This window comes from Lampetra fluviatilis, chromosome 49, assembly GCF_964198595.1.
Source record: "Lampetra fluviatilis chromosome 49, kcLamFluv1.1, whole genome shotgun sequence".
Classification (NCBI taxonomy): domain Eukaryota; kingdom Metazoa; phylum Chordata; class Hyperoartia; order Petromyzontiformes; family Petromyzontidae; genus Lampetra; species Lampetra fluviatilis.
The window spans coordinates 3380660-3394964 of NC_136323.1; the positions used below are offsets into that span (position 1 = coordinate 3380660).

Below are 14305 nucleotides of genomic sequence, written 5' to 3' on the forward strand. Positions count from 1 at the left end.
GTTGCAATGCGCTACTCAATTCGGTGAACCCGCGTTCGATTCCGGTCCATGGTTACCATCAGCGGTCAGTGATATCGGACCCAAATCTTGAACTTCCCCGAAGTCGACTCAGCCTTAAATTCGCTCTGTACTCGCTCCAATCCTTTACTCCTGGTCGATGTTCTCTCCCCTCCCTTTAGTAGAGGGGCGCTGTGTCGCCACGTGGCACGCGATGCGCCGGCGCGTGGTGAACCACGGATCCGGAGGGTTGGTGGATCACGCACGGATGGGTTAGGCCGTGAGGGTGTTCATCATGAGACGGGACAACGATATAAGGCAGCACAGCAGGAAGGACGACGCCAGGATGCTGCCACAGTGGGCGCAACGGCGAGCGCGCTGAGAATCGCGATGCAAGTGGTCGGCTAAATTTGATCTCCCGTTGCGGCAGTTAAAACTATGGAGCGAGTGTCTTGAATGCCTCGCGTCCCACCTCCCGCGCGGTGGTGGTGGGGTAAAATGTGGGTAGTGGATTGGAAGGTCACGTGATGGTGGTGGTGGTGGGGTAAAGTGTGGGTGGTGGTTCTGTAGGTCACGTGGTGGTGGTGGGGTAAAGTGTGGGTAGTGTATCACCAGATCACGTGGTGGTGTGGTGTAAAGTGTGGGTGGTGGTTCTGTAGGTCACGTGGTGGTGGTTGGGTAAAGTGTGGGTAGTGGACCGGTAGGTCACGTGGTGGTGGTGGGGTAAAGTGTGGGTGGTGTATAGGCAGGTCACGTGTGGTGGTGGTGGTGGGGTAAACTGTAGGTCACGTGGTGGTGGTGGTGTGGGTAGCTGCCATCTCTTCGAGAGCTGGGAGGTAACGCTCACGGGGTCCGCACGAACAACCCACTTGCTGCACTGCCATCTCCTGGCCACTCCCGCCGCGCCGCGCGAGTTGGAGAGTTATCGCAGATCTTTGCGTGACCCACCAACCCTCGCCTCCAAGGCGCTTGATCACACAGACGATGAGGACTGTGCACATACAGTCACATACAACTGCACAGTCGATACAATCTACACACACATACCGTCTATAGAGAGTACACAATCGTATACAATGTATACAAGTCCAGTCTATAGATGGTACACAGTCGATACAGTCTATACGCATGCAGTCTATATACATAAGCTACAAAACGAGCGCGGCGCAGCGCTCATTGTCGCTGTCCGCTTTGAGCTATGCATGGGAATTCCACGTTCCTGCGCCGAGGACCGGACGTGCCACGAGACACCCGCTCGTGACTACCAGAAACTTTCCGATCCTGATTTTATCGACACTGAAGGGATGATGGGCCGTCGTGTTGCGTGCGTATTTGTGTGTGTGTGTGTGCACTTGCACCAACAGTCTGTGTTACATGCTGTGCGGGTGGGGATCTTTGTGTCAAAGTGCGGGTAGCGGTAGTGTAGTTGGAAGCGCGCTGCGCTACGAACCAGGCGATTCCAGCTCACGGCCACCGCCAACTGCAGTGACGATTATCTGAACCGGTCTCGTGAGCCTCCCCTAGGTCGACTCAGCCGCAAATGAGTGCCTGGTGCGATGTGTAAGCATCGTCACTGGGGAGACAAAGGCGACCGGGCGTGGTGCTGGCCGCCCACCTCCCTCGTGTGCCGTGCCGGCCTTCATAGGTGCTCTCTAACAGCACTTGCCCCAACAGTCCGTTAAGGCTATAAGGGTGATCTTTGTCTTTGTGTACACGTTGCCTGCGTGTGTACATGTGTGTGCGTGTACGTGTGTGTACATGTGTGTGTGTGTAGGTGTGTGTACATGTGTGTGTGTGCGTGTGTGTACGTGTGTGTGTGTATGTGTGTGCGTGTGTGTACATGTGTGTGTGTACATGTGTGTGTGTACATGTACGTGTGTGCGTGTGTGTACGTGTGTGTGTACATGCGTGCGTGTGTGTGCGTGTGTTTGTGTGGATACACTCGGCACGTTAAATGCTCCGTTAGGGGGTGCCTCCTCCTCCCCATCCTTCCCCCCACCCCACCCGCCTCCTCGCCCCCTCCCCTCCTTCCTCGCGTCCGCGCCGCCGCCGCTCATTGTCATCTCCTAAGAAGCTTTTAGAGACACGGGGAGAGCGCGGGGAGAGCGCGGGGAGAGCTATGAAGACACTGCGCGGGGCGAGAGAGAGAGACGGGAGAGTTTCGGGCGGGGTGGAATGAAAACCCAAAACCTTGACTTCAAGGCCTCCCCCGCCCCCTTCCTCCCCCCCCCGCCCCCCCCGGGCCCCCCCCGAGAATAAAATTCTCGTGCACTTACCGCTCCGCTCCCCGACACAGACGCCCACCTCCCCCCGACCCCCCCCTACCTCCCTCCCTCCCACCCTTTTAGCTATCCTTTAAAACACACAATGGCGTGGAAAAGTTGTTCTAATGCGACTTAATTGAGCGCGTGTCCGTGTTTGTGTGGGAGGCGAGGTGCCCCCGACCCCCCCCCCTCGCCCCCCCCCCCTTCTCCCCCCCACTCTTACACCCCCCCCGCCTCTTCCCTCCACCCCACCTCGATCCATTCACCTATACACACAACACAAGCCTGGCCGCATTTATCAATAACTCTGCTGCGAGATCCGAAGGGGGAGACGTTTCGCGGAAATGGCCCTCGTCATTCGCGCGCGATATAACGCAGGGCCGTTGCCCGAAACGTCGCCCAGTACATTTGTCCCGCGATGAGGGCCACACAGAATTATTGATAAACGCGGTGAGTTGTTGTTGTTGTTTGTGCTTGTGCAGCACTGTTTATACAGAACCACACCATTATGCACTTATGTACACACTATTTTGTCTGTGTGTGTGTGTGCGACAACCTTAATAGATGCTCGCTAACAGCACTTGCCCCAAAAGTCTGTGGAAGGCTATACGGGGGATCTTCGTGCGCTAAGTTGTGTCTATGGGGGGCGGTTCGCGCCACTGCGCTACGAACCAGGTGACCCGAGTTCGATTCCCGCCCACGGCCACCAACAGCAGTGACGATTGTCTGAAGCGGTCCCTGGGCCTCCTTTAGGTCCACTCAGCCTTAAACGAGTGTCTGGTGCGATTTGTAACACATCGTCACCGGGGAGACAAAGGCGGCCGGGCGTGGTGCTGATTACGTCACCCCCCCCCCCCGTCCATGCAGGTGGGCACCGCGCTACAGAATCCGACGACCTGGGTTCGAATTCTGTTCTCACGGCAAACGTCAGTGGCGAGCGATATCTGACGTATTTATGTTAACCCCCTCCTCATTCCCCTTCCCTAGGTCGACTCAGCCTGACAATGAGTGCCTGTAGCGATGCGCAAATATTAGCGCAGGGGAGACAAAGACGGTCCTGGTCACGCTGCCTCGCTCGTGCTTTAATAAGCGTTCGCTCACAGCACTTGCTAGACGGCGTGTCTTTATCGCTTTGTATCGTCCTACGTACACAGATACACGCGTGCGATTGTGCATGCTCGAGTGTTTGCAGATCCGCGAGTGTGTGAATGCGTATCGCCCGTGTGTGGAAAACATATTTTAAAAAAACACCCATGTGTGTATATTCTGTAGAGCGGGGAGCGGTGGCGCTGTGGTCAGGGCACTGCTCTACGATCTCGACGTCCCGAGTTCGATGAGACCCAGGGCCCGACTCAGACAAATCGTCCCCGGTGTTCGTGGCCGTGAGCGGGAATCGAACTCGAGATCATTGGCCGGGGGTCGTAGCGCAATGACGCTAACTGCTGTGCCACCGCTCCCCCGGCACTACCACAAAGACAAATACCTCCCGTATAGCCTTAACAGACTGTTGGGGCAAGTGCTGTTAGCGAGTAGCAGCACCTAGAAAGGCCGGCGCGGGCACACGATAGGGTGGTTGGCCAGCACCACGCCCGGCCTCTTTTGTCTCCCGCGGGTAGCGATGTTCACTCCACACGGCACCAGGAACGACGACATTCGGCGGTTTCCCACTGAATTGCCATCGCAGCCATCGCTTCATGATTTGGACTCAAACCCGGACATGTCCTGGCCCCGAATGCGCCTATATCTGGTTGCGTCAAATTGTGAATGCAACGGCCAAGAAAACCTTGCCCGAGATCCAGTATTTATATATTTGGCTTCGCTTTGTCCCTCACATTAGGAACCGCGGGTAAATGTAATAAATTTTTTTTATTTTTCTTGTAAACTACTGAAAATAAATTAATGAAGGTGTCCAGTTTTTTTTGGGGGGGGGGGGGGGCACCGGGGGGGGGGGCAATGCCCGCCGCCCGCAAACTCCGCCCATCCTAAATCCCCTCCTATAGGATCACAGACTCACAAGGTCTGTAACCTTACCCTTAGATCCCCTCCTATAGGATCACAGACTCACAAGGTATGTAGCCTTACCATTAGATCCCATCCTATAGGATCACACACTAAGAAGGTATGTAGCCTTACCCTTAGATCCCCTCCTATAGGGATCCGAGTGGGGTTGGCAACACACAAGTCACATGATTTACTGGATGGTTGGGATGGTGTAGATAGGGAGGTACGGGATTCCCGATTAGTTTTTTTTCGGTTTGTACGATTTCACGCAGTATATGTGTGTACTGTGTGTACACAAACACCCAGAGATACACAGAGATATACACACAGATACAAAGATACACACGAGGAGACACACAACGAGACACACACAGAGATACACACAGAGATACACACAGAGATACACACAGAGACACACACAGAAATACAAAGATACACACGAAGATACACACAACGAGACACACACTGAGATACACGCAGAGGTACACAGATGCATCACTGTGTGTACTGTGTGTGCTCCTCTGTTTGAGCTCCCTGTATGTTTGGAACGCATCTACTACCACCGTGTAAAGCGAGGAGAACCTGTACATTGTATACGCGCGTGTGTGCGTGAAACACAAGCGTGGGGACAGCGCGCCTTTCTGATAAATTCCACATTCCCATGGCCGGGGTCAGTCAATCCATATGACCACTGTTGTATGGATTTTGAATTAAAGCTTTCGTGACTGCAGGGATTCATATTCTTGGTTCTTTCGGTAAAGTCACGTAGAAGGGAAATTGTTTTATATTTTTTATTATTTCATTGTTTTCCTTCGACGTGACTTTACCGAAAGAACCAATAATATGTTGTATGAATGTTGAACTTCTTTCGCTCCGTATGTAGCCAACCGTGCTAATCGGATGTACAGTAGTACTCGTTCTCTGGATCCCCCAACCAGGATTTGAACTCCGTAACCTTGAGTCCGTGGGTCAAGTGCGTTGTCGAATTCGTCTAGTCACTCAGTCACGCACCCACGTAGCCATCCAGTCACCTACCGAGTCACCCACTACAATTATCCACTTACCCAGCCATCCAGCACCCACCTACCCACCCACCTGCTCACCCACCTGCACACCCACCCAGCCATTAACCCACTCATATATCCAATCAGTCACTCACCCACGCAGTTACCACCCTGCCATTCAGCCAGCTATCTAAACATTCAGTCACCCATCCACATGCTCACCTATCCACCCACCCACACACCAAGCCCATCCACCTACCCACTCACCCACCCAGTCACGCCGTCACCCACCCACCTTTACACCTATTCAGCCACCCACCCAGTCACACAGCAGCACACCTCACCCACCCATCCACCGACACACTCACTCACCCACCCATCCACCAAACTGCCCACGCACCCACCCAACCACCACCCACCCACCCATCCGTCCATCCGTCTCGGCGAGCAGAGCGCCGCTGTCCTTGTGAGGAGTGATGATTGTGTCCGCGTGACCTCCACTCGCGCCGCGCCTCACGGGGGGTCTCGTGTGGCGGGGGCGGGGGGGCCGGTTGTGGGGGGGGGGGTACCGGGGGGCGGGCGGGGGGGGGGGGTCAGGCGCCTCTGAATCTGTCTTTCGTCCTCCTCTCTCGTTTAATTCTGCTCCCTTCTCCGCGCTCACGCGGTCAGCCCTCGCCAGCAAATCACTCGCACATTTTTTTCCGCACTCCCGCACTCCATCTCCCTCTGCTTCGCTCTCCCCCCCCCCACTTGCCTCTCTCCCCACTCTCTCTCTCCCGCTTTCTCTCCGGCCACTTCGTTTTTATTTGTTGGGCGCGAACACCAATTTCCTTCCTGCCGTCCCAGCTGCCGCTACTGGCGGTTGGGGTTGGTGTATCGCGCAAGGATTCGCCCTCTGCCCATGACATTTGGAGGACGGGCGGAGAGGGGGGGAGGGTCGCAGCGGGGGGGGGGTAGGGGAGGGGCTGTATAGGTCGAGCACCCCCCCACTTTGCTGGGTGGGTAAAGGGTGCGGGCGAGCGTGATCCACGCGTTATCGTGATGTATCTGGTGATGCGCTTTGCTGCCGAGTATGGCCGTTGGTGGTGCACGGGCGCAGGCAACACACGAAGCGCGTTCACCGTCGACAACGAGTGTGGCCTTCGTGCATTTGATCATAGGCGACGTTTCGCACCATGCTCCTTCGTGGTGGCACGTAGATGTGTTGCTCACTCACACGAGAGGCGGATAATAGACACTTCTCAAGATAGTGGGGGGGGAGGGGATGACCCCGAAGTTAAATAAATAATTCGGACGCGGCTAACATCCGTGGCGAATGATGTACGGACCGGATCCTCCGTTCATAAACCCGCACCTGACCAGCGTGGTGAAGTATGGTCATATGACCCCCCTACACCCCCCCTCCCAACACCCCACAACGACGCGCTGGGCGTAGGGAGGCCTTCATCCAGCAGTGGATTGATGAAGGGTGCTTTTTTATTATTATTATTATGCAAATCATATCACGAGTCATGATTTCTAAAGTTAAAAATTATAATTCCAGCTCAAACTAGCGTTGGGTTAAGGAAGGCCCTCGTTCGCCCGTTCACAACTTTTAGATAGCGATGGAAATTCCACATTCACGCGACGGTGTCAAGTACATCCATTCCTCTGCGTGATTAGTCGCGTTAGAAGTACGCGGAGTTGACTTTAATTGGTCACGTGACCCGTCACACCTGTGCGCGCGGTCAGGCGTAGAGGTGGGGGGGGGGTGACGGAGGGGGTTGAGGGGTGGGGTCCGGGGGGTGGAGATTGATGTCCACACACCCCCCTAACCCCCCGTCTTCTCTAACCCCCGCCCCCACCCCCCACGGGGGGTGGGGGCGGGGTGGGGGCGGGGTGGGGGCGTGAGTTTAGAGATGGAGAAGCGAGGGGCGGGGCAGGGCGCGTGAGACTGACGGGGGGGTCACACCCCCACCCCCCACCTCCGTGTAGGTGACAAAAGACAAAGGTCCCCCGTGTGGCCTACGCGGACTGCTGGGGCAAGTGCTGTTCGGCGAGTAGCACCTGCGAGAGGTCGCGACGGCGAAGATTGTGGTCAGCACCACGGCCAGCCGTCTTTGTATCCCCAAGTGCTGGTGTGTACACCGCACCGGGTAACTCATTTAAGGCTGAGTCGACCTAAGGGAGGCCCAAGGACCGGTTCGGATGATCGTCACGAGTGAGTGAGAATCGAACCTGGGTCGCCGGGTTCGTCGCGCAGTGCGCTAACCGTTGCGCCACCGATCGTTATATAAACACACACACAAAGACACGCAAAAGACAAAGATCCCCCGTGTAGCCTGTAACAGACTGCCGGGGCAAGTGCTGTTAGCGAGCACCTTTGAAGGCCGGCACGGCACACAAGAGGGTGGGTGGCCAGCATCACGCCCGGCCGTCTTTGTCTCCCCAGTAGCGATGTTTTACACACCGCACCAGGTGCTCATTTGAGGCTGAGTCGACCTAGGCCAGGCCCAAGACCGGTTCAGATAATCATCACCGGTGTTGGCCGTGGGTGAGAATCAAACTCGGATGGCCGGGTGTCGTAGCGCAGCCGCGCTAACCACTGCGCCACCGCTCCCCATAGACAAACACACACACACACGGACACACACACACACGCGCGCCCACACGACTCCTCGCTCTCTCTCTCCGTGTCACACAACACACGCACGCGCCTCCCTCTCGCTCTCCCCGCCTCGCCGTGTCTGGCGCGCGTTATACGATTCACCTCGCTGATTGCTTAAATGAGAATCAACTCTGAAGATCCCCCACCCACCCACCCACCCCCTCCCCTCACCCCACCCACCCACCGCACCCCCACCCTCTCACCCGCCCTCCACGTATCACCCCCCACTCACAGCCCCTCCCCTAATCACTCCATTAGGGAAGAAATTCCCGTCGTTATTTATTTATTTATCGCTGCACGTCGCTATCACGGGAAGGTGGAGGGGGGGGGGGTTGGTGGGGCGGGGGAGCGGTGGTGCAGTGGTTAGCGCGCTCACCGACAAAACCCGGTGATCCGCGTTCTAATCCCGCTCACGGCCACCAACAACCGGTGACGATTATCTGAACCGGTCCTGGGCCTCCCCCTAGGTCGACCCAGCCTCAAATGGGTACCTGACGCGGTGCGTAAAAAACATCGCCACTGTGGGCAGTGAGGGGGAGAGACAAAGGCGGTCTGACGGGCGTGATGCTGGCCACCCACCCCCCTCGTGTGACGTGCCGGCCTTCACAGGTGCTGCTCGCTAACGCCACTTGCCCCAGCAGTCTGTTAAGGCTACACGGGAGGGGGGGGGGGGTCTTTGTTGTTATTTCTGTGTGTGCGTTGGGGAGCGGTGGCGCAGTGGTTAGCGCGCCGCGCTACGAACTCCGTCTAAGTTCGCATCAGTGGAACGTGACCACTGAACCAGTCACTGAGTTTTTTTTTCAAATTTTTTTTGCTGTGGATTTCACACCTGATGATGATTGCTTGTGTTGCAGTCGAAACGTCGTGAGGATTTGTATTGTTTTATATTGGTTACTATTTTATTATTTCCCTTCTACGTGACTTTACCGAAAGAACCAAGAATATGAATCCCTGCAGTCACGAAAGCTTTAAATCAAAATTCAGTCACTGAGTCTTCACGAAAGCAGGCGTCTCTCTGATTAACTGCAGTCCCTAGCTATGAGTACTCATGTTAATACTAGATTTGAGAACTTATGTTAATAAAGTGCTAGATTTGAGTGCAGCGCTCACGTCAATGTTAGATAACGAGATATGCGTCCTCACGCCTCGTCCGGTATTTATTCATGAGTGGTCACCGGCGCGCTCCGGGATGAAGGCCGAGATGGAGTTCATCTGCAGCTGTGCCCGGAGCAACTCAATGGATCCTGGCCACCGTTCACGCGATCGCCCCCCCCCACGCCGCCGAGTGAGTTCACCCCTTGATCGATCTCTCACCACACCAGCGTGAACCGTTCATGGCTCCCCTCCCCACCCCCAATTCCCCCCCCCCCCCCTCCTCTAGGTCAACTCAGCCCGAAGTAGGCACGCACCTTGTGCGGTTTTGTGATTTGAAAAACAAACCACGCAACAACAACAACCACAACAACCACAACAACAACAACCACAACAACAACAAACAGCCCCCGTGAGCGAGCTCGGGAGAGACGAAGGGGTCCGCCCTAGCCCCAACAATCCGCGTTGGCTACGCGAGGTGCGAGTTGGTGGGTCAGCAGTGGGAGGGAGGGGGGGTGTCTTTGTGCTTGTCCATCTGACCATCACACGTGGCTGTCCTGATCTCCCGCCCCGCAATGTTGTCTCTGTCCGTCCGAGGGGGGGAGGGGGGGGTAGGTGGGACGCGGTGGTCAACCGTGGGTTGGCTGCGGCTGGGTGGTGCCAATCTCCCCGTCTCCACCCCCCGCCCCCTGGGTCTCCCGCTCGTGTCGTGGCGTGTCCCCCGTGTCCCCTCCATCTGCACGTCCACCCATCTTTGGGACAAATGTTAAGGGGTGGAATATCGCGGTGCTGGGGGGGGGGGGGTGGTTGTGGTTGTGGCTGTGGGTGAGTGTGGTTGGGTGTAGGTGCGCGTGTGTGGCTGTCGGTGTGCCTGAGTGCGTGTAGGTGTGTGTGTGTGTAGGTAAGAGTGTGTGTAGTTATGTGTGGGTGTGTAGGCGTGGGCTATATGTAGGTGTGTGTGTGTGTGGTTATGTGTGGGTGTGTAGGTGTGTGTGTGTGTGGTTATGTGTGGGTGTGTAGGTGTGTGTGTGTGTGTGGTTATGTGTGGGTGTGTAGGCGTGGGCTATATGTAGGTGTGTGTGTGTGTGGTTATGTGTGGGTGTGTAGGTGTGTGTGTGTGTGGTTATGTGTGGGTGTGTAGGTGTGTGTGTGTGTGTGGTTATGTGTGGGTGTGTAGGCGTGGGCTATATGTAGGTGTGTGTGGTTATGTGTGGGTGTGTAGGCGTGGGTTGTATGTAAGTGTGTGTGTGTGTGGTTATGTGTGGGTGTGTAGGTGTGTGTGTGTGTGGTTATGTGTGGGTGTGTAGGTGTGTGTGTGGTTATGTGTGGGTGTGTAGGCGTGGGTTGTATGTAAGTGTGTGTGTGTGTGGTTATGTGTGGGTGTGTAGGTGTGTGTGTGTGTGGTTATGTGTGGGTGTGTAGGTGTGTGTGTGGTTATGTGTGGGTGTGTAGGCGTGGGTTGTATGTAAGTGTGTGTGTGTGTGGTTATGTGTGGGTGTGTAGGTGTGTGTGTGTGTGGTTATGTGTGGGTGTGTAGGTGTGTGTGTGGTTATGTGTGGGTGTGTAGGTGTGGGCTATATGTAGGTGTGTGTGTGTGTGGTTATGTGTGGGTGTGTAGGTGTGTGTGTGTGTGTGGTTATGTGTGGGTGTGTAGGTGTGGGCTATATGTAGGTAGGTGTGTGTGTGTGTGGTTATGTGTGGGTGTGGAGGCGTGGGTTATATGTAGGTGTGCGTGTGTGTGGTTATGTGTGGGTGTGGAGGCGTGGGCTATATGTAGGTGTGCGTGTGTGTGGTTATGTGTTGGTGTGGAGGCGTGGGCTATATGTAGGTGTGCGTGTGTGTGGTTATGTGTGGGTGTGGAGGCGTGGGCTATATGTAGGTGTGCGTGTGTGTGGTTATGTGTTGGTGTGGAGGCGTGGGCTATATGTAGGTGTGCGTGTGTGTGGTTATGTGTGGGTGTGTAGGTGTGTGCGTGTGTGTGGTTATGTGTGGGTGTGGAGGCGTGGGCTATATGTAGGTGTGCGTGTGTGTGGTTATGTGTGGGTGTGGAGGCGTGGGTTATATGTAGGTGTGTGTGTGTAGGTGGGTGGTGAGCGGCGGTGTAACGAACCCGGAGACCCGAGTTCGACTCCTGCTCACGGTCAACACCGGTGACGATTATGTGAATCGGTCCTGGGCTTCCCCTTGGTCGACTCAGCCTCAAATGAGTACCTGGTCTGGTGTGTACAAACATCGCCACTAGGGAGACAAAGGCGGTCGGGCGTGGTGCTGGCCACCCACCCCCTCCTGTACCGTTCTGGCCTTCATAGGTGCTACTCGCTAACAGCACTTTCCCCAACAGTCTGTTAAGGCTACACGGGGCATCTTTGTCTTTGTGGGTGGCTGTGGTTGTGTGCTGTTAGCGCGCTGCTCTACGAACTCGGTGTCCCGGATTCGATTCCCGCTCATGGCCAACACCAGTGAAGATTATCTGAACCGGTCCTGAGCCTCCCCTAGGTCGACTCAGCCTAAAATGAATGCCTGATGCGGTGTGTAAACATCACCACGAGGGAGAGGCCGTACCGGCCTTTACACGTGCTTGCGAACAGCACTTGCCCCAAGAGGTTGTTCAGACTATACGGGATATGTTTGTCTTTATAGACACAGGGTGGTGTGTGTGTGAGAGTGTAGATACAGGGTAGTGTGTGTGAATGTGTAGACCCAGGGTGGTGTGTGTGAGTGTGTGTGTAGATACAGGGTGGTGTGTGTGTGTGAGTGTGTGTGTAGATACAGGGTGGTGTGTGTGTGTAGACCCAAGGTGGTGTGTGTGAGTGTATAGACCCAGGGTGGTGTGTGTGTGTGAGTGAACCCAGGGTGGTGTGTGAGTGTGTGTGTAGACCCAGGGTGGTGTGTGTGTAGATACAGGTTGGTGTGTGAGTGTGTGTGTGTAGATACAGGGTGGTGTGTGTGTGTAGACCCAGGGTGGTGTGTGTGTAGACCCAGGGTGGTGTGTGAGTGTGTGTGTGTGTAGATACAGGGTGGTGTGTGTGTGTAGACCCAGGGTGGTGTGTGTGTGTGTAGATACAGGGTGGTGTGTGTGTGTAGACCCAGGGTGGTGTGTGTGTGTGTAGATACAGGGTGGTGTGTGAGTGTAGACCCAGGGTGGTGTGTGTGAGTGTGTGAGTGTATAGACCCAGGGTGGTGTGTGTGAGTGTGTGTGTGTATAGGCCCAGGGTGGGGTGTGTGTGTGTAGATACAGGGTGGTGTGTGAGTGTGTGTGTGTGTAGATACAGGGTGGTGTGAGTGAGTGTGTGTGTGGACCCAGGGTGGGGTGTGTGTGTGAGTGTATAGACCCAGGGTGGGGTGTGTGTGTGTGTGTGAGTGTATAGACCCAGGGTGGTGTGTGTGTGTGTGTGAGTGTATAGACCCAGGGTGGGGTGTGTGTGTGTAGATACAAGGTGGTGTGTGTGTGTAGACCCAGGGTGGTGTGTGTGTGTAGATACAGGGTGGTGTGTGTGTGTAGACCCAGGGTGGTGAGTGTGTATAGATACAGGCTGTTGTGTATGTGTGTGTAGATACAGGGTGGTGTGTGTGTATAGACCCAGGGTGATGTGTGTGTGTGAGTGTTTGTAGACCCAGGGTGGGGTGTGTGTGTGTGTAGATACAGGGTGGTGTGTGAGTGTGAGTGTGTGAGTGTATAGACCCAGGGTGGTGTGTGTGTGTAGATACAGGGTGGTGTGTATGTGTAGACCCAGGGTGGTGTGTGTGTGTGAGTGTGTGTGTGGACACAGGGTGGTGTGTGTGTGTGAGTGTGTAGACCCAGGGTTGTGTGTGTGTGTGAGTGTGTAGACCCAGGGTGGTGTGTGGGTGTGTGTGTGTAGACCCAGGGTGGTGTGTGAGTGTGTGTGAGTATATAGACCCAGGGTGGTGTGTGTGTGGCTCCCATCTGCGCGAGCGTGAAAACCTGAAGGGGGGGTCGAGGGGCGGGGCTGTTGGGGGTGGAGGAGGTGGAGATGGGGGGTGGGGGGCTGCAGGGGGTGGAGGAGGAGATGGGGGGCTGCTGCTGCTGCTGGTCGCGTCTTCTCGGAGGAGACTAAATGAGGCGGCGCGCGGACCCGGTGGCCACGTCTCGTCCATCACGAACCGTTTTCCATCGCGCGGCCGTGACAGCGTTGCGAGTTATGGCGAGGGGGGGGGGCGGCTCGTGATTTGTGACGGAGACTCAAGCGTCCTCACTCACTCTCCTCCTCCTCCTTCTCGCCGCCGCCGCTGCCGCCTCACGCCTCCACTCATTCACTTTTTCATTCACTCACGCGTTCACTCACTCACTCATTCACTCGCTCGCGCATTTACTCACGCCTTCATTCGCTTTTGCATTAGCTCGCGCGTTCCCGCACTAACTCATTCACTCGCTCATTCACTCATTAAATGTTTGATTCACTCACGCATTTCTGCACTCATTCATTCACTCGCTCATTCACTCACTTATCGATTCACTCACGCGTTCCCGCACTCACTCATTCACTCGCTTATTCACTCACTTTTCGATTCAGTCACGCGTTCCCACACTCACTCATTCACTCGCTCATTCACTCACGCCTCCACTCATTAAATGTTTGATTCACTCACGCGTTCCTGCACTCACTCATGCACTCACTTATTCACTCACTTTCGATTCACTCACGCGTTCCCGCACTCACTCATTCACTCGCGCATTCACTCACGCCTCCACTCATTAAATGTTCGATTCACTCACGCGTTCCCACACTCACGCATTCACTCGCTCATTCACTCATTAAATGTTTGATTCACACACGCGTTCCCTCACTTACTCATTCACTCGCTCGCACACTCACTCACGCCTCCACTTATTCACTTTTTCACTCCCTCACGCGTTCCCACACTCACTCATTCACTCACTTATTCACTCACTTTTCGATTCACTCACGCGTTCCTGCACTCACTCATTCACTCACTTATTCACTCACGCATCCGCTCATTAAATGTTTGATTCACTCACGCGTTTCCGCACTCACTTAGTCACTCGCTTATTCACTCACTTTTCGATTCACTCACGCGTTCCCCCACTCACTCATTCACTCGCTCATTCACTCATTAAATGTTTGATTCACTCACGCGTTTCCGCACTCACTCATTCACTCGCTTATTCACTCACTTTTCGATTCACTCACGCCTTCACGCCTTCATATTTTCACTTACTCACGACTTCCTTGATTCATTAACTAATTTACTAACTATTTCACTAACTCACTCATTCACTTACTCACTCATTCACTAACTTCTTCGTTCACACATTCACT

The 14305-nt window shown here is 55.0% G+C and overlaps 1 protein-coding gene across 1 annotated transcript in view; it reads right to left on the reverse strand.

Annotated features, from left to right (window-relative positions):
• Positions 1-270: 270 nt before the first annotated feature.
• Positions 271-14305, reverse strand: part of LOC144948350 (nuclear receptor subfamily 5 group A member 2-like) — a 113639-nt gene continuing 99604 nt past the window's right edge. The window contains exon 11 of the mRNA XM_078877777.1: positions 271-346. Within this exon, the coding sequence (XP_078733903.1) occupies positions 271-346 (76 nt within the window). The remainder of the gene's footprint in view (positions 347-14305) is intronic.